The 26,888-nt window shown below is 41.7% G+C and overlaps 1 protein-coding gene across 1 annotated transcript in view; it reads right to left on the bottom strand.

The window, feature by feature from the left end:
• Positions 1-626: 626 nt before the first annotated feature.
• Positions 627-26,888, bottom strand: part of LOC133352489 (ephrin type-B receptor 2-like) — a 141,525-nt gene continuing 115,263 nt past the window's right edge. Inside the window, 3 exon segments of the mRNA XM_061568167.1 lie at positions 627-5,154; positions 8,873-9,028; positions 25,859-26,052. Coding sequence (XP_061424151.1) covers positions 5,046-5,154; positions 8,873-9,028; positions 25,859-26,052 — 459 coding nt within the window. The 3' untranslated portion in view covers positions 627-5,045.

The raw sequence follows: 26,888 nt of genomic DNA, 5'->3' as shown, positions 1-26,888 counted from the left end.
ATCAGAGTTATGTTTTAAGTTTGGATTATGGCTGCAGGTATTGTGGTCTATGCAAACATGACTCCTTGTAAAAAAGGTGTCAGTTTTGTTGCCAGATAGACGGGTAAAAAAACAATTATCGATGGGGGTGTGTTTCACGTGTTGTGTTTTGTCAGAGGCCACAAGTCAGGGGCCACAAGTCAGAGGCCAAGCTAAAGGCAACTAGGGGCCGCCAGTGGGCAGTGGGCCTTGCTCATGAAGAACGCTGGTGGTGACAGCGGTAGGAGAGAAGTAGAGAGGACGGATAATTGTTGTTCTATCATCTACTCACAGACGACGTCAGGCTGAAATAGGCTTTTGCCATTGTGCTGTACGTATGTTGAACTTCGTTCGCACAAACCGCACGTAGCCAACCGTGCTAATTGGAGGTGGAGTCGGGTCGTAACCGCGCGTGTGTGCGCGTGTGCGGCGTTTGGCAAGACGTCCAACGTTTTTGCCCAGTACCTTGAAGAAGCTCCCAGACCGCAAACGCAGCGGAGAGCAAAGAATCTGCCACAAATACCACAGTCGGCAGATTGAGCCACCGATTTTTTTGTTTGTTTGTTTTTGTAGTCTTACAAAGAGCAAGAGGACAGAAGAGTTCGGTATTTTTGTTTTGTTTATTTGTAAAAAGGTATTCGACATTATTTCTACAGTTTCCAAGAATACTTTCAGTATTTATAAATACAAATTGCAAACGACAATTCGGAAAACTGTGCAAAGAAATGGCAGGGTACAACAATCGGAAGACAATAAAAGTCGAAACATCTTAACTTGTCTGCCTCCAATAGCCTGCAACTCACTTGTATGTACAATTCATCAATTTGCTATTACTTATACAAAACGATGAAAAGAAGAAGAAAAAAGGAAAACAAAACCTCTTAAATACAAAATGTACATAAATTCTTGAAACATGTTAAAGTCTCCATCGAACTTTCTACTAGTATGTAAAAAAAATGCTTTATATCTACATAAGCTACAGCAGAATGCTTTGAATTGAAAAGCATTGAATGAAGAAATCGCAGTCCAATAATAACCGTCAGTGTTGGATGTTGCGAATTAACTGGTAAATAATCAAACTCTCTCCGAAGACTAATTTGTAGGAGCAGTTATTTTCAAAGTGTTGTCAGCATTTTAATCTCAAAAGTGGCATGCAGTAAATTTTTTCCAACTTTGATAAAAAGAAAGTCATTTTTAAAATACACATCAGTCAACGAAAATTATATACACGTGAGTGTTTCTATAAAACATGCTCGAATCGACTTGCCAAAACAAGCCCAAGTATGTATACTTAATGATAGCGAAGTTTAACTGTGTGAAATAAGCAAAATCTATTATAAATGAACTTTTCAGGGAAAAGTGAATACTTTAGAACCAAAGAGGAAAATCTGGGCAATGAAACGACTATTCTTTCCGCTATTTGTTTAATATGCTCCTTCAGAAATCCTTGATAAATGGCTATTGCTAAGGTTTTTAGTGCTAAATAAATCACACGCAGTCCTTTCAAGGCCACAGTCCTACCAAGCCTGCAACTTCTACTACTGCCAAATGTCACACTCAACAATTATGATAATAATTGAAAAGAAATAAGAATCGACTTGCCTAGTATTCTATCATATATAATATCATCATGTGAAGTGTTTTTTTTTTCATTATAAATGGAAATTTGCATTTAAAGAGGGACTCCTCTTATCCGTGATGTGGGGGACCAATTTTGCATATCCAATTATCCGAGATTTGACTTCACTTAACCATTTTGTTGTATTCAGTGAATATGAAGAACAGTGTTACAGATAATCGTTTTTTTTTCCAGACCCACTGCCTGCCACGGATAATAGGAGTCATGGATAATAGGGTGGCAGATAACAGGTCTTTTCCTGTTATGTCCTGATTAGTGTTAGAAACTGCAGTGTCTTAAAAATGTAAGTCTACATATCGTTGATTTAAATATTTAATTTGGCAGTTCTGCAATATCTAATATAAGATCTGTTTCCTTAAAAACTCATTCATAAAAGAATGACACCGTTAGGGCATCATGAGACCCACATAGGGGTGAAACTTGGGTGCCAATTGCACAATTACAAAATCAAATTAGACCCCGTATTTTTGAAGGCAGCCTCAACTTCCCAAACAACTCCCTATGCTAATTGTGTCATTAACTAATTATAAAAATATATAAGCGACGTATAAGAATACTTAATTTGATTGAATGAACATTTACAGTTTTTGGATGATGGTATTCTTTGTGTTAAATGTGGCCAGAGTTTCACAATGTTTGAGTGCACCTTTTTATCCATTAACAGCATGGGTATCATGTTTTACTTCAGTGAAAATTAACCTAGGTCACTATAGTGTGGTCGATGATAATAATACGTACGTGGGATCTGCATTCGTGAGTGCGTGTGTGCTTGCCACCATTCATATCTAATGCAATAACTGCTCCACAAATGTCAAGGTCTGTAATGTAAAGGCATTAATCAGTGTGAGGATAATATACTCCTTATTGTCAAAAAAGCCTTTAAAGCCATTTTTATATTGCAATATTAAAGTTTAAAACAAAGTCTCATCCAAAAAGCCCCTTTTGAAATCACTCTTTAAAGCAGTCATATTCTATTAGCATATCGTTTTTTTTTCATGAAATAAAAAATAAACGCGTGGTCAATAAAAAAAGTTATACATTTGAAATTGAACTCAGGTGTGACTAGTGTATGTTGACCATCCTTGTGAATATTTCAGTTCAAATAATGTGCAACGAAAAAACCCCCATGGTGAGAAAATACCAACAACAGTTTAAGCATCTGACATAGCCCGGTACACATCAAGGTTGTCAGCAATAGCATCGGTAAATAAAGATAATTGTGAGCGTGAAGCACACATGAAACCAGTGGTGATACACGGCACAAAGAGAGCAAAATAATGTGAGAACCACTTACAAATCAAGCGTGAATTGCACAATTAAAGCCAAAACAGTGGGATTTAAATCGAGACATCCAAGCTCATTTCAATGTGTTCCCTTTGTTCTTGTGACCAATAGCAGATGTGTTCAAGTGTACACAAAACAATTTAAGAATTCAAAAACAAAACAACTCGTGTTCCAACTTCGTCGTGAAAAACAATCAAGCGTAGCGGTTGTACACCAACCACAGTGACCAATTTCTTTTACCCCTTCCCAAATGTCCACAGAATAACCCACACAAAACTGAGAGATGTATGGAGAATGCTGCAATTCATTCTACATTTCACAGTGCATTTTAAAAGGGGGCATGTTTATCTTTCTAACTCTTTGTGGTACATGGCTAAAAACAAAGATTTCTTTCGCAACATTAGCATGGGCATTACCGGATAAAAAAAAAATCTGCTTTGCTGTAACGGTCCGGAATCAATTTAAACATGCAGAGAAGACGGCTGTGCCTGCAGGCAATCAGTACTCTCAGAGGCATGAACATAACACGGGTTGAGATTAACAGAGTACACCAAAGTGATACCGTTTGTACATGTTAGTTTCTGACTAAAGAGGAGGGAGCACTTTTATCATCCACGACCGTTAACGTAAAATGCTTTTATTAGTTAAAAAGAAGCCATTGGCCACCTACACACAGCATGCTGGGGCACCTGCCATGGCTGCTCTTGCCAATTATCCACATCTCAATGGTGCACGCGGCGGCAGCGATCGTTCGCGATTCATTATCAGAGCCGAGGATTAACGCACACGATCAAAGTGATCAAACTTGCCGTGCGCATGCCGGGAAAATTAAGCCGTGCAGCGGCGGTCACACAACCGTTTGCGATTCACGGCAGTGGTCGATAAACTAAAAACCAGACCGTGGAACAACACCCAAGCCACACACCACTTTGACGCATTAGCCACAATTATAAAAAAAAAATCATTAAATTTCACGAGGGTGATTAATGATCTGAAATTAAAAAATATATATATTTAAAATCCACTCATAATTCCTTTGAATGATATGTTTCCTTGGAAACTTACTGTTGAATAATACATCGTGTCATTTTGTATTATAGGTAGCGTTGATCATGGCACAATGAAAATTAACAGGGCTGCAGTGATATATTTGGTGTATTTATTTATGAGTGATCGTTACTTGCTGTGTGTTTGTGACCAAGGGGTAGTTACATTTCTGAAGTGTAAAAAAAAAAAACAAGGTTGGGTACATTGGTATAAAGAAGTCAAATCTATATCACCATCATCAAGAAAAAAAAAACTTCATATAACTTAAGAGCAATTCACACGAGAGATAAAATAAAAGCAAGAAAAAAACCCCACTTCCACGCACAACCTTCAATATGAAGGTATCTGCGTAGCCGTTTTGATTAAACATGTTACTTGTGATGCATTTTCCAAAGTCTGTGACTTAAGAATTAAAGGCAAGGCCTCTTTCTGGAAGCAAACTTTAATTCAATTTCCCAGTTCAACAGATCCTTTCCCTGCACATACTTAATCCCAGTCTTCAACATCAAGGTCTAGTGCCTATCAGAAACCATCAAACTCATCTTCACAGATGAAGGAATATACTTTGAGAGCTCGACGACACGAAGGTCAATTTTATATTCTGCACATCAGATTAGAAAATATCCACGGTAGAGTCACGGATGAGATGTGCACAACACTCCTTCACTCCGCATTCATGATTGTTTTTATTCTCCCCCCCCCTTATGGCCCAGAACTAACAATATTCAGGGGGGCGAGAGGGAGGGGATGGGGGACTGCGAATTGGATTGAATTAATGATCGAGTTCATGATTATACCAAAAAAATATAGATATAACAAACCACGTGAGCTCAACAAAACCTTCTTCCCAAGTTCACACTCTAACCATTCGACAACACAACGTTATCATCTTGCTTTTACTGCTCGTGTCTTTGTTTTCTCTCTGCTTGGTCGGCGTTTGCAATGACAACTTTTGACACGTGACTTTTGCAAGTCCAGGCAAAGAGGGGACGACAAGGCAGGAAGAATGTTCACTCTGCATCATTGCACCGCTTTGCCGGTGGGGAGCCGCCTCTCATTAGACCTGCACAGCTTGAATCTGGTTCATCTGAGCCCTCATCATCTGGATGCTGTTGAGGATCTTCTTTTGGTGGCCTGCCAGGGTCACACCTATTCTCAAGATGTCCCTAAGAAACACAAATACAGCCAGAGGAGGGGAAAAAAGAAAAGACTACCGTTAATACGTGAAGATGAAACATATATACGATGACTTGGTAACCAAACATGAAAGAAAAAAATAAGTCAGGTAAACTTCTTGCAGCATTCCCAGCTACAATTGCAACATTTATACAAAGAAAAGGTAAAGGTGCAGCCCTGCAATTGCTTGCTCACACCACTGTCGGTGGAAGGGCCCCCACTAGAGGGAGCTCTTGAGAGCCTCTTCAAAGCGAGTATTTGACCGCCTCTAGCAGGCTGGTCAGACGATCTTAGAAGAGGTGAGCGGTACCCACAACCTCAGCCCACTGCACACGACCTGCAGATCGACTTCCTGCTGGTGGTCCTCTGGCTGTGTGGACAGAGGGCAGTTGGGGTCATTTGGCAAAAAAACTCGCCGATGGTTTCAACCATGGCACCGGGACAATCGAAGCTGACGACTTCTGGATTGCAAGTCCAGTGTGGTACGCCTCACCACGGCACCAGCATCCCCTTAAAATGGAATGTGATGAGGTTTTTTTAAAAAAATTATTAATTTCGGTTGCTTTGATGTAAAAACATGCCAACATGCATTACTGTGATGTAAAAAAAAAACACGCCAAACATGCCGTATGGATGAGCATACACCTTTATCCTGTGGCAAGAACACACACATTATTTGCCACTGCTTACAGAGGGGAATGTGATGTGGACTGTAATGGATCGGAGTCAAGTGCAGTGGATGTAGACTATGTCCAAGTGTTTTATTTTTTATTATCTCTACAGTAATTAAACTTTTTTTTCTCTTCTTGGTTTATTTGGTAAAGTCACGTAGAAGGGAAATAATAAAATAATAAAAATAAAACATTATAAAATACAATTCTCACGACGTTTCGGCCACAACGCAAGCAGCCGTCCTCAGGTGAAGAACAGGGCTGTCGGAAAGACAGCGTCTGAATGTCGTGAGAATTGTATTTTATACATTTTTAGTTTTATAATTTTATTATTTTCCTTCTACGTGACTTTACCGAAAGAACCAAGAAGATGAATCCCTGCAGTCACGAAAGCTTTAAATCGAAATTTAGTCATTAAACTGTCTTGCATTACACCGAAAGACAACTGCCTAAACACTCTGGTCTTAATTTACAAAGACGGTCACGTGTACCGTGCAAATTAATCGTATTCATTCGAGTAATTCAGTGAGTCAATGCGTACCCATACTCAAATGAGCACTAGGCATTGTTCATATCGGTTTGTAATCCTGGACCAGTGGTGCCAATTCAACATTTTCTACGCATCCGACTACGCGCACAGCAATCCGCACGAGCGGAATAATGTCCACTTATTCGATATGAAAACCCAGCAATTCTGTCAAGTTCTTCGTGTGTCTTGGACTGCATCTGTCTGTCCATCTGCTTCTGCCTTTATTCCTCTTCCTTTATCCACAGCGTTTTTATTGAGCGTCAATCGCTCCCATCTTCTTCTGCGCCATTCGTTCTCAGATATTGTGCGATTATTTCCGTCTGGCACTCTCTTCCCACGTCTTGTCCTGCTGCTCTGTATTTACCTCGATTGATATTCTATTTCTCAGTGTACCCACTTCACACACAGACAGACAAAAAAACAAAAATCCCCATATAGCCTGTATTTACGCGATCTAACCCAAAAACCTCTATTATGGATGATATTGGTCGCAAAAGCCAACGTGTTCAACTGTAACAGACTGTTTGGGCAAATGGTTTTAGCGAGCATCTATGAAGGATGGCACGGCACATGATGGCGTGGGGTGGTCAGCACCACACCCGTCTGCCTTTTTCTCCCCTGTGATGATGTTTACACACCACACCAGGTACTCTTTGATGCTGAGTCGACCTAGGGGGGGGCGTGATTGGTTAAGACAATCGTCACTGGTGTTGGGCATGAGCGGGAATCAAACTAGGGTCGTCATGGTCGTAGCACTATGCGCTAACCGCTACACTACAACTCCCCACAACAGACGGACAAAGACAAAGACCCCCCTCCTGTATAGCCTTCACAGACTGTTGGGGCAAGTGCTGTTAGCGAGCACCAGGTGCTTATTTGAGGCTGAGTCGACAGACGGACACACACAGAGGCACAGACATATGGGTGTGGTGAACATATACATATTTACATACACATTTGATCAAATTCTCAGTCAATAAAGATAGCGGCCACTTTAAATGAAAACTTGGCAATCAAAATCACTTTGATCATATTTGAGTACACTTATTTTTTTTTTACAATTCTCATTCCTTATGGCCATGGCTCTTATTTGACCATACTTCACCACACTGGCCACAGCAGATTGTGGGGTGGGCGACTATCACCGTAACGTATCAGATCACTGGCTTCACAGCGCAGTGCACAAAACACTGCGCCACCACTCCCTCACCAGATCTTCTTCTTTTGCCATTGCTAAATGAGCAATGCTGCGTCTCGTTACATTTAAAAATCCCCCAGGATGTTCTCTTATATTGGGGGGGGGGGGGGGGGGGAAACATCTGTATGACATTATAGACATGTCAAAGGATTGTTATTTGTTTAGAATTCCCAACAGAATTCTAAAATCCTACAGGATCATTTGACACTGTTAAAGAATGTGTTTGGACTTGCGATTGATTCATATAGGCAATATTTGCAAGCGTGTTTATTAAAGGACTTTAACCGTGTCTCTAACTGGCACAATTCTGGCAGCGTGCTCACGGTCGACGTTAACCAATGCGTAGCGCAGCGTTGGCTCAAGACCTGTGACGTTCTATTGGAGATTATCACCATCGTCTATCATCGCCACCATCACTACGATCAGAAGGTTCGTAGAACCGTCTGGCATCCCCTCCCTTGAACTGCTCAGCGTAGCACTCAAGTCGCAGAGCCAGTCTCTTACAGATGAGAGATGAGTTGAGCACAGACTGGGATTTCAAGATATATATACAATGCTACTCGAATTCTAAATTGTAAAGAAAAAACAATACAAGATAATAATTTACCTAAAAAAAACTATCCCACTACCACAGTTATAATTTACATGAAGAGCAAAATCTCTCGTGTCAGATATATATTTATTTATTTACAGAATTTAAGTAATTGTTATTTCTCAACTAAGTCCATGCTACTGTTAAAATCGGTACCCTGTGATATCCGTACTGCATCCCTTTAAAAAAAAAAACACCGCTTATATAGACCAACAAAGAAAATAGGTACTCTCTTCCAACACCACATTTTATAATGACACAAATCAGCTGGTGACAACGTGCACCCAAACTCAAACGCTGGCATTCATCAACGACACTGCCTCAAGAAAAGAAAGCGTGAACAATGGGCAATGCTTCTGGCGATCGTCCTTCTTCACAGCACGTAGAGAAGTGTCAGAGAGGCAGCATGGAAATCCGAGTCGTGTCTCTCTCTCTCTGTGTGTGTGCGCGCATCGGCAACTTTGTGGACTTGAATGCGATCACCCCTGGCCACAGCTGCGTCTGACCCACCGCATGAAGCGCACCTAGCCATGGCACGAGCGCTGCGTCGATGTCCACCACCACGATCAAAAGAACGGCGCTTGCGGCAGTTTGCCGCTCGTGTTGCGTATGCGCAAGGAGGCAGCGAGGCGTTTCAGAGCTTGGACCATTTAGCTGCGGCGCATGCGAGGGGGGAGAGGGGGGGGCTAGAGCACGTGACTGCGCAAGGGGTACTCACTCTGCCGTCATGCGAGAGACCAAGTCGAAGGAGCTGAAGCCTGTGTTAGCGAAGTTTTCCTTGTAGCGACCCATCTTGATGGCATCCAGCCACTCGTCCACCGAGGCGAAGCTGGTGAAGTCCGGCATGGTGCGGTCCAGCAGCGGCTGGGAGTCCCTGCGCACGTCCAACAGTCAGTCGCACCCCGCCCCCCATGTGACATTAGCGCCAGCTCGCACCCGAACCGACGGACAAATCGGCAGGGATCGCACGCAAGCGACTATTCATTCGTGCACACCCCCTGACGAAGAGAGCCGCATGCGAGGGCACGGGGAAGGACATAAAAATAAATCTGGAGAGAAAAACATTAACCCGTAAAAACTAAGTTTTTCACTATAAATCCTTTATATGCATGGCATCGGTTTTATTTTATTATTCATTTCTGTTTTTCTTGAGTAAGAGTTTCATTTTTATCACATTGATATTTTAAATTAAATATGAAATTTATTTTTTCCTAAAAAGTTTTGGAAAAAAAATTTCACGAAAATAAATTGTCACGCACAACAAGTCTGTGTGCAAAATGTCAGCTCGATTGGATCACGGGAAGTGGGTTAAAAACGACCGAAAGATTTGCACGGTCGTAAGCGCGCAAGCAAGCAAGCAAGTGAACTTAATATAAAGGATTTAAAAAAACAAAATGGTTGCAAAAATGGTGCAAGGTCCAATTGACAGACTTGCCCCTGTCAAGGGAATGCTTTTAAAACAAATTTCTGTCTCTTCATGAGCTAAGTTCCACGTAAGTTTGCATTCGATTCAGCGGGGTGACGTAATTTAATTAAATAATTATTTCGCCCGCTCGCTTAATGTGGCTCTATGGTGTGGAAACGGTTTCTCGGCAACCACAGATCAATTAAGGAAAATTATGAGACCATGAGTTTGTTGTATTACTTACTTTACAATTGCATACCTTTCAGAATCCATAGCCTACTTTGGCTGAGGCTGTTAAACTAATCATCATCATCATCAGCCACGAACAAAATACAGCTGGATAAAGTGATCCAATCTCTCATAATTTTCCTGCAGTGTAATAATCGTCCTGCACACGAGATAATTCACTGCTCCATCTCCCCAGTGGGCACACTTGCTGTTAAACTCATTGACTCGTTATTAATTGCCTTCAAATACAGAACACCATTTGAAACTAATTCGAGTCCACAGCATACTTTTCAAATAAACAATCAGCTGTTGTTCAATGTTTCAAGTTATACCCACGTGACTTTACCGAAAGAAATAAGAGTATGAATCCTTGCAGTCACGAAAGCTTCAAATCTAGAATCAAGTTATACTCTTTGGTTCTTTCGGTAAAGACACTGTAGGTATAACATACAATAAATCACGACGTTTCGATCGCAACACAAGCGGTCGTCCTCAGGCGGAAAAAATATAATCCAGCAGTGGAACTGCTGTTTGGACATGTAACACGAGTTATCGTTATAATCACGGCTACTGGTAGAGCTACATATCAATCAACTGCTGGATGATGTCCTCCCCATGCTGTGTCAGCCATGGGGAATTGTCTGACCATACTTCACCATGCTGATCTGTGAGTTGGAAGGGAGAGACCCAGGACTGGTTCAGACATCACTCGCCACGGAAGTTATCCTTGAGTGGTCAGCTGGGTTCATCGCACAATACGCGAGCCACTGCACTCACGCTTTACCCCAGGGCTATGATGATATAAGCGGAAAAGTACAATGCAAAGGAGTTGTGCTTCGCGTATTTGAATTCTGCCATAGTAATGTGAAATTTACACCACTCCCACAGGGCCGTGAATGATTAGGAGCACAGCTCAATGCTTGTTTGAGCCCGGAGACAACCTACATTTCTAACCTGATGTGTATTTTTTTTTAAATAAATATGATTTATCTAAAGAGCACAACATTATACCAACTCCCACTCGGGTGCGCACACATATATACCAAAAGAGATAGACGGAGACACACGCGGAGCATACAAATGAACTGCCCTATTGCTCGAGCACAATGCATGCCTCCTCCTCCCGTCCATCCCAGCTGCTCAGTGGTCTCCCTCGCAACAGTGATGATCTACGCCACGCCGTCGTGCCCCGATGCAGCCAGTGCAACTCAGGCTCGGTCAGCCGCGGTGCATTTCGGCTGCAGTTGACCGTTGGGGGAAAAAAACTTCAATTTCTTCCCGAAGAAATGAGTTTTTTGCCGAATTTGAGCATGCTTCTTATCTCTCGCCCTAGCTTTCACTTTTGAGATCTTGGGACGAACGAAAATAGTGCTTTGGTGTTCACACAAAACTCAATATACAATGGTAGATGGAAAAGAGAGATAATCTTCGTAGAAACTTTGTGCCGCGTTATTTTGGGTCTGTGATTCTGCCTGAAGAATGATGACAACTGTCACTTGGCGAGAACACTCCTCCTTATATCGCCACAATGCACACACCTTGATATATTTTTTCACTACATACTGCATTAAACTGAACTTAATTATTTTATTTTACCAGGTAAGAACTACTGAGCTATATAGCTATTTTTCAGAAGCGACCTGGCCAACAAATGATAGCTCAATGAAGTGGATTATCGCGTGGAAATTTATAGCAGCCAAATACCCTAAACACATGTTTCTAAATTGTGGAGTGGAAAACCGGAGGACCTGGCAGAAAAATCCACTAGAATTTTACAGTGTAATTACTCCTTAAAATGTCATTTTGGCACCATGGAAATCGATCAAATTCACACTTTCATTTAGACATCCTTATTCATAAACACAATAAATTAAATAAATTAAGTAGGTTTGCTGCTAATAGATATCAATAAAACACCAAAACTGTTTTCTCACCAACAAGGCTATTCACGTAAACTTTACAAACACAACAAAAACATTTGTGTTGTTTTGGAGAGGGAAAAAAAAAGGCAAAAACATAAGCGGACAGGCGATTCACCATCTCAGATCTGCTGAAGAGATTGATAACAACCGATGGAAACTGGCCGTTGAAAAAATAATTGAAGAGCTTAACAGAGAGGGCCTGCAAAGTTGGGCTCAAGGTGGCTAGAAGCAAGAAGAAAAAGCTACGTAAAACAAAAACACTCGCTTGCCAAACGAGAAAAAGGAGCAACACAACAATATAGGGGCATACGTCATCCAGCTGTTGATTGATCATGGCTGCTGATAATGATAATGATGAAGAGATGCATCATTGCTCTGACAGCTCTGTAAATATTAATCACCAAAAACAGACAATACACCGCTACACAATTCGTATTCATAGAGCATTGTAAGGAGACCACACGTGAAACCACATTCAATGAACGAACATTGCCAAAACCATTCTCCTAAGGCCGTCCAACAATAAATAACAATCAGCCAGTCTTACACATGGGGCTTTTTCCAGTTATCGTGCGTTTTTTATGATTGCGTAAGTAATTTGAGCGGTACTGTATTTTAAACAACAAGTTCATAACAAAGGTAAATGCGATGCACCTCCGAGTGAAGATATCAACGCATGCGCTGCTTTGAGGGGCTTTTAAATGCACGACATGGAAGTTACTGTGATAGCCTTCACTGATGGGATTTGCAATATCCCTATTGAGAATGGTTAGAAAAGAGTATACTGAAGCATGCCGGATGAGTGCAGGACAACAACGATATAAGGTTGCAAAGTGTTTAAATGTTTAAGCCCAAGAGCTGTCTCTGTCCCCAAATTAGGCAAATTTCGAGGCTTTTGTTCAATTGAAAAGACGCTGCACAGCCTCTGTTAAGATGCAACATGGGCCAAGTAAAAAATAAAACACCTTCCATGCATAGATACAGAGACATGTTATATATTTTTTTTGCTTATGCATACTTTAAAATAACAAAAATAAGTTGAATTCTTGGTCGAAGTGAGATATTTCTGGTCAAGGTATTTTACGCATCGAGTCAAAAACCAAAGTGGCTCAACTAGGCAGGGCAGTGGTCATCTCTGTCAGTGGTCCCACTATGATATTGGGAATTCCACATCGCTATAGTGCAAGGCAGTGTGTACATGAGATCATAAGATAAGTACTCATATATATGTATACATTTTAAAGGAATGTATAACTCAGTGGAGTGGTGGTGGAGTGCTGAGGATGAGCAGAGTTCTATTTCTCGCCTCCACCTAACACCAAACACCATCCCCCACCCCGCATCTCACCTCCACCCCGTCACCAATCCATGCTGAGACCAGCAAGGTGGGGTATGGTAAAATAACCCCACGACAAACATTCCGTGGGGGAGGTGTCTTTTTCAAGATTGTGATTGGCTTGAATTCATTTATTTCATTATCACATCGGAGTTGATTATGGTCTCAGTTAAAAGTACAGTATAATGTGAATTATTATTAAAATAAATTTTTTTTTCTTTAAAAATTATGACTCACATTTTTTTCCAAATGCAAAGCCTGTGGCGTTGTTGCTTATGATAACAATGTAATCCAATCGATTAACAAATAACTTCAAAAATCCTGAAATATTCTAATGGAATTTTGAAACTGTTAATTAGCATTTTCGTTATAACCAGTTATAATTTAAAGTTCATGCTAAAGTTATATATGTCACGGACTCTTCTGAAGGTGGTCAGTATTTAACATTGCTTTTGAGAAATTAAATCCAAAATGCATAGCAGTTGGCAAGCTAAACTAAAATAACATCCCCTTTAGAAAATAAAAATATAAAAACCACATAGGCATTCCTTATTTTATGGAATAATTACCTCTGGGCAAACGCTCCATCCACTCAAGATTAGAAGAATAAAAATAATAATTTTATTTATAAAAATAGCGATTTACCTAGGAAAGCCTCAACTGAGCCCTGAGACTCATTCTCACAAAGGCTGCACTTGGGATGTTTGGCCAATTAGTATTTTCTTTGTGCCTGTAAGGATGAAGCTGGAGGACCTAGAGAAAACTCATATTGGCGAGAGGATAACACACAAAAAATGAACAAAGACCCACTTGACCTAATGTCTACATGCCATTTCAAAGCCCCAGGAGGTGTTTCTCACACACAGGCACGCTTGATCAGTTTAGCACCATTTGCCTAACCCTGTTTGCGGAATACTGGATCACAAGAATGTCCCAAAACACCTAGAATATATACTATAATACCAACACAAATAACTCTAAAAGCCAAAAGCCAGCATTATGATATTGCCTTCCCTAAATATAATCTAACCAGGTGTCAATATGGTTAAAGTGCTCAGCTCTTAATCAGGAAGTTATGTGTTCTAGAACTGACAAGGGGTCAACCTGGCCTCATGACAAAACCATTGCTGGATGGAGGAGTCCTGAAGCTGTCACCACCTATTACCGTAGTATGTATCTGTTACTGTCCCTACACAATGCTTTCTACTAGGTGGTAAATCAACAGCGATCATCCTACGAAGAGACTGGTCTCCTGGCATGGAAATAAGGAATCGTCCTAAGTAAGTACCACTTTTACTCTTTGGTTCTTTCGGTAAAGTCACGTAGGTAGAAATAAGTTGTCCTGCTGTATCGGTTCCGCCTGATGACGGTCGCTTGTGTTGCGATCGAAACGTCGTGATTTATTTTATTTATTTGTACCTACGTGACCTTACCGAAAGAACCAAAGAGTATGTATTCCTGCAGTCACGACAGCATCAAATCAAGATTAAGTACCGCTTATATGGAAATGACCACCACCTCTCCCTTTGCTCATGTGAGTAGACTATAGGCTGGGGTTTTTTTTTTACCACAAATACAAAGCGTGATGCACCCGTGATATCGAGACCGCATCGGAACTGTTGCAGCAATCCACCAGCATCGCAGCTTGGTATCATTGCAAGCACCTGTTGTCACTCTGCGCAAACTGCGTCAAAAAAAAGACAACGGTCGCTTAGGTTACTATCGGGGGCCCACATCTTGACTTCCCGTGACCATCTGGTCAACAACTACAACAAGAAACTGGCGGCGGCTCGTTTCAAGACAACTGTCAACAACAGCAGTCAGTGGCTCCATTGGTTCAGCGCCGCCGCTGCTGCAAAGGGGAAAGCAGGCGCTGTGCTACGGTGATCACTTCGGCCGCAGGCACCGCACACAAATAACGCGCGCTCGTTCCTATTCAATAGAGCAGAGGTCGCAACCGGGTACCCAATACCTGTACCCTACCCGATACCCAGCTACCTGTACCCGGCCGGGTACGGGTACCCGTTTGCGACCCTGGTGCGGCCGGGTACGGGTAGGGAATCAAAACCCGTTTGCGACCTCTGCAATAGAGTATTTTCAATGAACAATCGAGTGATTTTTTTCTTTCAATTAACAGCATCGCAGAAGTTGGCTCGAAGCGCCAAATCTGTCTGGCGAGGACAGCGAGGCATTGAATTGTCAAGAGCGGGCCGATGTTAGAACTGTGGTGTCTTTAAACGAGCGGGCCCCGGTGCTACTTATGACGCCAATGCCAACTAAACAATTAACACTGACAGTACTGACAGCAATATAGTAAACCAAATGCAGATTGGTTACTTAGAATTGGGCGAGAGTTAACTGATGCGGCACGTCTCTCTTTACAGGGAGTCGCGTGGTAAAACAAATATAATGTGCGAGTTACCATGAACTGTCCATTAGAAGACGGTACCAAAATTGCTAGCGGTGATAACATCAAGAAAGCTACCCTACTATGGTCATGTCATGCGAATTTATTTAACTTGTTTGGAAAAGCAGATTATGCAAGGTACAATGCCCAGTTCATATGCACGAAGAAGACCAAGGATGGCATGGATAGATAACATCAAAGCATGGACGAGGCTCACGCTGGAACAGACAATGAGGATAGCAGACCATGGAAGTCAGTGGTGAAGGCTTGCCCATAGTGGGGCCAACCCTCGGATCGAGGATGGCTGAAGACAAGACCAACATTGGCTAAAGAGTAACATGTGAATAACGGAATGTGCGGGAGAAGCCGCACACTAAAATAAAATCAGAAAACAATATTGTACTACCAACAAAGGCAGAGGTGGTCTGATGGAGTAGAGGATGCACATGAGCTAAGAGGAATAACATGGAAACATCAGCAATAGATAGGATGATAATGATGATAATGATTGTTACTTATGATAATGTTGACCTCCAACAGTATAGGACTGCTACTTCTGCTGCTGAAAGTTCATTGACCCAGCGGCCTCTGTAAATTGGTCTGGGATAGGAAGAACTAGAATAATTCAATTGGACTCAAACATTGTGGAGAGTCAGAAGATATCCAATGGAGAGATTGGTCCCTGTCATAAAGAAATCTGAATACATAACACTGACTTGGGGCTAATCGATGAATTGCAAGACACTTGTTTGAGCAAGGAAATGCCTTGATTTCTGGTGTTAACCGCACACATTATACGCGAATATCCGAGGATAATGTAAAAAAAAAAATGCGTGTGACACGGAGGGACTTTTCACATTACCAATTACGCGACCCGAAGCAGACAAACCGCTTCGCCGAACACATCGAAGGATGTCCGAGGAAGAAAGAAAAAAAAACCTCATGGAACACGCACCATCAGATAGCATCGCAAAGTACAGCCTCCGCACTCGCAACGCAAATTACGTCGGTGCGCGTTTTAACCTCAAGCGCGCCACTGAAGTGAGTTGAGGACTTCCGTGGGGAGCGGTGGTAATTGCGAGCAAAACAAAAAAAAAATGCCTCAATGACCACTTCGGGGGGGTGGGGGGGGTGGGTAGCGGAAGGGTTCTATGCTCACAATGCGATGGGCCACCACGAATTCCCAGCTCGCTACCTCCAGGAGCACATTCCCGCTGTCTTCAGCCATGGGCTCGCTCGTGGGAAGGATCTGGCGGCCCCCGTCTACAAGAGACCTTATTAATTCATGTAATATGAATAATTACTTATTTATAAACCCTCAAGTATTCGCTCGTAGGACCGCCCCCCCCCCTCCCCACATGGGTAGGGGCAGTGAGCCTCCCCCCCCCCAGTTCTCAACCCTTCACTGGGCGCCTGTCGCGTTGAACTCGGGGGCTGCTGCAGTCATCCATAAGAGGTTTTTGAGTTAGATCATGTAAATTTTAACGTGTCCTTAAACCCGCCACCATCCGACACAGCCGATAAGTAAGTTTCGTCACGTAAAAGAACATGCCACTTAGTCACAAGTTGAGCACACCAGTGTGTTGGAGAGTTAAACCCACGACATTTACAATTGGAGGACGACGTTTCTCCAATAATTACAACTATAGTCATCAGTTGGACAACCTCGATTGTGGATAATATTGGTCGCGGAAGCCTACATGTTAAACTCGGGGGCTGCTGTTTGCGGGATTTCTGTCCTGCCCATCCCCGCGTTTGGTGATTGGCGCTTTGTTTTTGGGCTCGTGTTGAGTTGTAATAAAATAAAATGTTAGTTATTTACCCAGGAGCGTCACACCGAGTCCGTAAGACTCGTTTACAGTAGAATCCTGCATTTGGATATTCGGCCAACACCAATTACACAGTTTTTTTGTGTCTATGTAAGGACACACAACCCAGAATAAACCCATGCGGTACAGGAGGAAAGTATACAAACTCCAGGCAGAAAGGTGCCCAAGTCAGTAATCAAACTCTCAATCATCTCTTGCTGTGAGGTACAAGTGTTACCATTGAGCAAACTCCAAGATCGATCGTAGAGACTCAAACCAAACCACGGGTGAGATGTGCCTCCATACCCCCTGAAGCGTCTTGAAATATGAGTGATACGCTTGTGCAGTTGAGTTTGTTAATGAGACTTTATCATCATTATTGTCATCCATGATCTATTCATTGATGGATCAAAACATTCCCCCCCCCCCCCCCCATAGCAACCATCATACCTCACTGTCTCACGAAATAACAATCCGGTCAGCTATTGCACACAAGACAATTTCATCAGCTCCATTTACAACGTTACTCACAATGACGTTGGAAGACGTTTTCTTTTTTATTTCCAAAAAAACTTGACTTTCGTGAAGAAACTAGCTGAGCGCTAGGAGAGAGATGGCCATCTCAAATTCTGCTCAAGGGATCATTCTAAACAAAACATTAAACCACTGTCTCAGGGCTGCCAACAACAGACGATGTTTTCTTTTTTAACATGAACGTTTTTATTGCCACGTGTTGTTTCCGCAGGAAGGAACTTATGCTCTTGAATTTTGGAATGTACATTACAAAATCTCGGAGGATCCGTTCCTTTTTTTTCACAGAAATGTTCAATCATTTATTTTACATCAGTCTTTGTCCTATTTACTTGTATTTAACGCAGCACTCCCATAATATCATTAAACACATTCCAAGACGTTCTCTACCACTATAAATTAAACCCACAGAACTTGTAAAACCCAATAATTTTACAAAACTTCAGAAAATATATATTACCCACCACACCCTCGCTTTAGGATACGCTCATGTGTGTAATTTTGCTATCTCTTTACGTTTAAATGCATGCTTCCATTTATGGATTTCAAGGAAAATAATGAGGCAGTAAACAGTATCTTAAAGTCGAGCGGGCTTTGACCCCCAATGTTATTAAATATTGACCTATTTATCCTCAAACAAGATGATCCCCATGAAATGAATTAGCCAGCGCCACATACACACTGTTTTCATATGATAAAAAGCTTACGAGAATGATTTGCAATACATCAATGAGGATAACACTGAGCATTGTAATATTAAATGAAAGCTATCAGGAATAAATATTACCATTTTACGCGCGAGCACAAATTGTACAGGTTGGTATTAATCGTTTTATTAACGGGAAATAAAATGTAGAAATTTTTACGTGACATTATCTACTTGAAAATTGTCTTGTGGGTGTGAATGCTTTCATTGACAACGGTATTTGCATGACTTGCAATATTTACGCATCTTAATGGCTCCTTTACATTTAATAAGTAACGGGATGAATAATGCAAATGATTTGATAGATGTTATGCTGTTGGCATTCTACTTGTATTTAAATGTACTTGAACTTGTCTACGGAGACTTGCTCACAGCAACAATGGAATAGAAATCGGCATGAAATCCAAAATGCGACGAACCATACAAATGTATTAGAAAAAAATATAAAGTTATTTTCATAACTGTACACTAAATTAAGTTTTAGGCCACATTATTTGGAACTATATCTTATAAGCAGCCTGTAAATGAAACAAAATTCACTACAAAAACCCTCACATTTGTCCAAAGCACTCGGATATCATTTAATTGGTTAAAACGTCTACATATTAATATTTATTCATTAAATACATCACTTTTGTAGAATGCATATTTCAATATTTATATATGTATGTTGACATCTTGTGGAGCGTACGTAGCCAACCGTGCTAATTGGAGGTGCAGGGGAAGGACAACAAACTAAACACAAGAAGCAGTTTGAAAGAAATTAGTTTCTAATGTATATTTAAAAGTGCATAGCTCCGGTGGCTTCCTAATATTGGAAGGAAGGGTGTTCTAGACGACCGCAGAAGTGCATCCGAATACATGCGGTGCAATGACTACCTTTCATTGTATATGTACCATCTTAATCATCAGTGATTAAGAGTTTATTTCTGAACAAAGGCCTCTCCCGGCTGTTGCCACCTCACGATCTTGCGATACAACAATCCACCTAGCACTGACACGTGCTGAATTATACGTATAATATATATTCCTATTTTATACGCAATAGGGCAACAAGGGATATTGAATAAACAAGCTGGGTCCTACCATAGAAATGTGGAATTCCTAACACATACTTGGAACAGCCAATAGTACCGAATCCTACATCATGCTAATTTTGAGAATAAACGACACACTTTCACTTTTTCTTACTAAAATAACGAGACATTTCCCATAACTTCGCAGCAAATGCATACAACCACAGTGGCATATGATTATCAAAACATTCTGGGAGTAAGATACGCTAAGGAGAGAATAACATGAAAACACTGACCAACATTGAGACAACTTCCTTGTCAATTTCATGGGAGAGAAAAAAAATTCCGCAAAACATAGATATTTTCATTTTTTTTTAAAAAGCGTATTCTCAAACACTTAAAAATTCCCACGGTTTCTTATCAAGCCATGAAAAGATCTTTTGTGCAAAAGTGAGGGAAATTGCTTGAAGGCACGAGGTATAATTTATCTATCAGTGCTGCCTTAGTGTTCCCTTTAGTTGCAAAGAAGGAAAGAAATCACCCACAACACAAACGCTCAGATTTGAAAAGGGTATTCGTGTTATCAATAGCGCCCAAGGCAAGAGAAGTGGATCACAATCTAATTACTGCTGTTCCTCTGATCTCTGTGTCACCGTCGAGTGTTTTCACCAAGAAACTGACAAAAACCAAGGAAAGCCAAGCTTGAAAGGTTATAGCCATCATTACTAAGAGCTACTAAAGTGATTTAATGTGCATGCTAACTTTCCAAAATGTAATATACACTCAACTTGTATTGTGTGTGTTTTTGGAACAGATGTTTTTGTCTTGTTTAATTCTCTTACTTTGGGCTTAAATGTATTGTTGTGATAGATAATAATGCACCAACTAGGACACCTTCGATGAGAAGTTACGTTACATTGAGTTATGTTAACTTAAAATTTGAGTTTAACAGAGGGCCTGCGTAAAAAAAATCTACATCTTAAAACATAAATGCATTTTTTTTCTTTCCGAAGACACACTTACAAACAAGGACATTTCACATCCTCATGGTGGGATGCCATTCACCGCGGTGCTCATGAAAGATTAAATCAAGTTGGGGTTTTATAGATTCAGCAGAGTGAAATGCAAGGTTAGGGTTTAAAGTTGGGTGTAGCCAGGCAAGAAAACAACAATACCATTGTACAGGAAGTAAAGTTAATTACTTAACATGCAAAACATCATAGATGACCAAAATGAAGCATGTTCATTATTTGTGTTAATGTTAAATCATGTAGCTACGTGAACTGCTCAGCAGTTAAGGTAATTTATCTGCATAATGTGCAGGAACATTTAGAGGCCACACTATCATTCAAACGGAAAGTCGTTATTGCGATATCCTGCCATGGAGGCGGTGAAAGGTTAATATTAGTGTATTCCGTGATAAGTGGTGTGCGTGCGAGTGTGCGTGCGCGCGTGTGGAAATGCTCTCCCATGCGTGTGTTGATTTAAAACTAATTTAGTGTGGCTTGAGTGTGCTGGCTTGATAAAGGGTAGCAGGGGGACAAGGCTTAGAACTGCGTATTGATGTGCATGTCCCGCATTTAACGTTGCCATTTCAAATCAGATCGATGTAAAATTGTCATGCGTTTTGGCGGAACGCCGAATGAATGCTATAGTAAACGCGTGATGTGATTTCTATTTTTTTTTAATAAAGATTTGAAGCTATTTTCCAGATGTTTGAAGCACGCAAGCACTATATTAGCATAACAGATGCTATAGGTGGGATGATGGTCAATAACCAATGGGTGAAATGATTCAAGTGAGCTAAGCACACTCGCTGTATTTAACATGTGTGGCACGTTTTATCACGATGTGCTGATAAAACACGAAATCAATGTTGATATATTGATTGCGAGTTCATGACTCACACCCCAGTTGTTTATTTATGTGTTAGCTTTGCACAAACAAACAAAATATCTAGATTGAGCCATTAACAAATGTGTGTTTTTGTTATATTTTTATTCTTTTAACTTTTCAGTATTAACATAACGATAAAAACAATTGAATGTTTGTTAATATATCTCTTAATATGATTCCAAAGGTTTGTTCAAAACATCGTTGTGGACACAGTTAGGATGCATGTTTAAACTGACCACGTTAAATGTTTGGCCCCTCGACGAAGCAATTCAGATTAAATCCTCACAATCACAATTGCTAAAAATATACAACACGTATATAATTGCAACTTTTTGTCAATCCACCGCTGAATGAAGGCCTCGGCTGACATCAGTGCCGAGTGATATCCGAACCATGCCGTAACGACGAGCGTGGTGAAGTATGGTGAAACAATTGCGTTATGTTTTATTTTTATTATTTTATTACTTCCCTTCTACGTGACTTTACCGAAAGAACCAAGAAGATGGAAAGACCTTTTACTTACTAACTGGTGGGGTTAACGTGACATTTACCTCTGTGTAATCCAATGGGAGCAGACTACAAGGAATATATTCTTAATGCCACATGTTTGTGTCGTGATCTCCCCCCCCAACATAGCATCATGTTCACTAAACAATTGAGAGATGTGGTTGCTTAACACATGGCGATGAGGCGGGGATGACAGGAAGACACACCGGAGGTGTGTTTCTTCTCCTGTTTGTTGCTGTTGCTTTTCTAAGGATTTGCTGGCTTTCCTGAGGCTTAGACGACTAAACGCCAACCCCCAAGCAGTGTTATTGTAAGCAACCATTGCATGTGTCCCCAAGGGAACTTTGACACCAACTCATGGAAGTGTGTAGATCCCTTAAGTGTGCTAGACATGAGAGGCTTGGCAATTTACATTTCCAAGTTGAGACTGAAACCTTCTGAGCAGCGTTAACCCAGAAGAACCAGTTGTTGTGCGAGCTAGACGTCAGATTGTCCAACCACTTAATTCGTTTGCTGTAAAATTTACATTTCCAACGGTAACAGCATCAATCGCACGAGTAATAGCCGGTGTAACAAACTCAACAATTAAATCCAACTCCGGTACGGATTTCCATAGAATAACAATAATAGCCATAGGTCGGTTTTGCTTGGATGGCAGCAACTCTCAATATGAATCCGACCACCTGGGAATGTTGTCATCCGCCATTAATTGTGTGCGTGCGTGGGGGGGATGTGGTAACACGTGCGAGAAAAGTAAGCACACACTTGCCTGCTGAGCTACGGCAGCGGTCGGTACAACAAGACCTGCGCATCACAAACGTTCCAAACGCGAGGCAGAACCAGTTGTATTGTTGCGTACCTCATCGCAATAATCATCATCATCATCATGAGCCATTATCTATCCACTACTAGATCAAGGCCTTACCCCCATGCGGTCAGTAGCCATCATAGTCCCGTGATGCCACAAACTATCTTAATCTGGAGGCGACTATCTAGCGCTGAGCAGCGCGCGTCTGCTCAAGAACATGTACCTTCACTGTCGGACGATACGATATCTCTCATTTGTGTTTGCTCCCTGATCTACACGTCTTACCTCTGTTCCTGTATGTATGTTGAACTTCTTTCACACCGTACATAGCTAACCGTGCTAATCAGAGGTGCAGGGGAAGCACACCAAACTAAAATCAGACCTACGAAAAAATGAGTTTTCAATCTAGAACTGCGTGTGATGCTGGACAACAGGTAATTGAGCAGGGCTTGATGACGTTTCAGCTGGGTATGGTTTGTGGTGGTGGCTGTATTTTGTTTAAGAGGCCAGAAAAAACAAATAATATTTTCTCAGATTGACTTGGTCGAATTCATGTCTATTCCGCTTCGCTCTAATTTAAACCCGCACACCAAGCTAAGTCACGGCTGATGTGATCTATACTGCACAAACACCTTTTTTTTCTCTTTGCCTACTTATTTCCTTCTGCTGGAAGGCTCCTAAATTCAACGTAGCCTAATTTACCATTCCCAAAAGCACAAGGGCAAGGATTGTGCTACTAAAATCCCATCTACGCATGAGGGCCTTTGTCCCATTTGCTTAGATAAGCAGTTCAGGTATTTCCGCTGAACTTGAATTGCGGGGCCAACCTTAATCTGTTTTATTAAAGAGTAAGCCACAGAGATTTTGCACTTTGAGGACCGGGGTCTCATAAAGCGATAAACCCCCTTTGGTCCTAGATCTTTTTTTCGGATGTTCAGAAGGGACATCTTTTAATTTAACTCATACACAGTCACTTTTCCTCTAGAGGTTAAAGAGATTGCACTTCTGCTCCAGAGATTACTCTTCACTTAAAATGAAACTCGAGTCAAGTTGTCGGTTTAAATGAGCAAAGGGGCGATGGCACACTGTTAGTGAAGGTTTGCCAGCAGTGGAAATTCTACTTGCCTTATGGCAGAGGGCAGCGCCTCTCCATAGAATCCATGGAATTACGGCACCAATATGAACAAAGGTTGGTTTAACACGTAGGCTTTCGCGACCAATATCATCCATGATAAAGGTTTTTTTGGGTTAGATCGCGTAAATATAAATGTGTCGTTAAACCCGCCACCACCCGACACAGCCAATTAGTAAGGTTTGCCACGTAAACGGAACATGCCAATTTGCTACAAGTACAGTGTGTTGGAGAGCAAATACATAATCATTATTATTGTGATCACTGCTGCCTTTGTGCAAAGTGGTGGCACTTATTTAATTTATCTAGAAGAGAAGCTGGGCCGTGTGGACCCCCAACCCCCGGAATTTAACTCGCAACCTTCGAATCGTGAGACAAATTGCCTTTCCAGAAGCGCACACGCGACTAAAATTGTGGACAAATAAATGGACCACTTCGTGTAATTTCACACAAGTCCACGTGACCGCGCACCCTTTGAAAGTGACTGGCTCTGTGCGGTTTTTTTCTCTCTCCCTCTTTCTCACAGTCCCATTTCTGCTAACATGGATGCAGTGGGTAGCAGCACGATGACTAACATTACCCACTACCGCAGTGACAACTTCTGACATGCACAGTCGCTCGTGCATGTCCACCATGCGTGTAAATCGCAGCGCTACTGCCGCTCGTTTTATATTGCATTGTATTTCACCGAGGAGTGGGCCACAGGATTCTGCAGAAGGTCCACAGCCATTTGACTCGCAATATTATTCTTTACATTGCTTTTGCAAGAGGTAATATAATGCAATGTTTTAAAGGAAGGCAGTGGTTCTTTGTAAGAGTCAGCGTTGTGAAAGCTGTAAATATTCTAGGCAAAAGAAGCATACTAACACGTGACTGGATCCAAGAAACCCATATGTAGGTTTATTCTTTAAAGATATGGGACATTTCACAAGAATAAAAAAAATATTATATATTCGCGCATAACAAATTATGTACAGCACATCAACAACAAAGCTATCAGGATATTCTTCCATTTATGTTATCAAAGTTAGACGTAAAAACTTTTTTTCCCAACAAAACATTGCTTTAAAAAGGTTTTCACGACACATACAGCGTATAGTCACAAGAACAACAACAACAGCAATCAAAGAGGTGAATGTTTTGTCTGTGCTGGGGTTATCCTTACAAATATAAAGACATCTCCACATGTGAAACGGCATAATCTACAGCGTGTGTCTCATTACAAAAGACCACATTGATAGATGGAACAAAAGCAATGTTGCTCTATCTACCACATTTGTGCACACATTCCACTTGTAAACATAATCAATGGACCATGGTCCGTAACTGCCATGCAATACGGCATTATTACAATAGAACTTGGCCCAATACTCTACAGAACCCGGCTCGACTTGAATGTCGTCCATATCTCATGGCAGACGACAGCCACATTTTTTGGTTGGGTGGTGAAACAAAATGGTTAGCGAGCGCCAGGCCAACCAACCAGCAAGGCTTCAAAAGTTGCAAGGGTTCAGCAGTTCAAACAGCATCTCTGCTCAGTAATTCTGCAACGTGCAAAAATAAAATGCAGTCTGCTACAAGGTACACTTAAGGCCGCTCCGTACCCGAACCGAGCAACAATATTTCAAATCGGCAGTCATAGCAAATTCACTCACGATCAGAAGGCTTGCGAATTCAACTCTCAGTCAGGGGTCAATACAATCCATCATCCCTCTGGGGGTCATTACATATGTACCACTTTGCAGGAAGTCGACAATGGTTGTCCGACAAAAATACTGGCCCCATGCCACAGGAAAGAAGGATTTCCTCTACTGGCTAAAGGGCTGCCAATGTAGCAGCACTTGGGCTCAATATCAGCTAGAGCTGTCCAGGGCTGGGCTCCAGAAAATATGCCTCACCCCCCCCCCCACCCCGTTTGAACCCAGTGACAGTGCAGCGACGGACTCACGGACACTGGCACCAACATCGACACGGCGCTTTGGTTGCAGGTCGGGGCACTTACGCGGACGTGACGCAGCTCATGGCCTTGAGGCTGGCAGGATTGCGAATCATCTTGTCCAGGGTGCTCACGATCTGGCCGAACTTGGGTCGGTCGTTGCGACTCTTCTGCCAGCAGTCGAGCATGAGCTGGTGCAGGGCTGCTGGGCAATCCATGGGTGCCGGCAGCCGGTAGTCTTGCTCCACTGCATTGATAACCTGCGGCGGGTGGGGGGCAATATCCATTCATAGAAATGCTCATTAATTCATTCATTAATTTGTTTCATCATTCAATAATTCATTGTTGTGTTGACTGTCCCCCCCCCTCCCCCCCACCATTTCGTGTGTTTTATTTTATTAAGTATAAAACTTGATTTGAAGTTTTCGTGACTGCAGAAGTTACTCTTTGGTTCTTTCGGTAAAGTCACGTAGAAAATAAATACATTTATTAAGCATATTTCACCCTCGCCAACATTGGCGCTGTGATTAGAGCAGTAGATTGACAACTGGAAGGTTATGTTTTTAAATGCCCTTCAAGAGTCGATTCTGGCTAAGAGAGGTCTGTGTTTTCATGAAATGATCACCGTATAAGAAAGAAGGCCCCATGCCAAAGGACAATGGAATTTCCCACGGCCGGCTCTAGAACCACCCACAAGCACCGTCTCAATACTCGTTCGAGAGCGCAGACGTTATGATGCGTTTCGCTTTCTCTCTAAACGCCGTAAAAAGGCACCACAATTATCACATAGCAGATCGACAATGGAGCGGTTGTTTGGACGGAGGGTGGTTGGGTGGGAGATTTTATTTCCAAGTGACTATCCTGTTAACAAGCAATTCAAGACCAGCAGGGTTTGCTTTCAATGCTAATTGCGGTGGATGGATTGGCACAGCCAAACAAGCTGCCACTGCTAGCCGCACAAGTTTTGGCAGATTAACAAAACTTAAACCCGCTCTGACCTCCCTTGAAAGCAGGGTCAGATAGAAAGGCAATTATGTCTGTTTCGTGCCACATTAGGGCTGACGCACGTGCATAGGGCCGGCCATAGCAGTCACAC

This window comes from Lethenteron reissneri, chromosome 40 (genome assembly GCF_015708825.2).
Source record: "Lethenteron reissneri isolate LAM-NWPU_2019-01 chromosome 40, ASM1570882v1, whole genome shotgun sequence".
Classification (NCBI taxonomy): domain Eukaryota; kingdom Metazoa; phylum Chordata; class Hyperoartia; order Petromyzontiformes; family Petromyzontidae; genus Lethenteron; species Lethenteron reissneri.
Note: the sequence above shows the minus strand (reverse complement) of the source record. Positions and strands in the feature narration are given on the sequence as shown.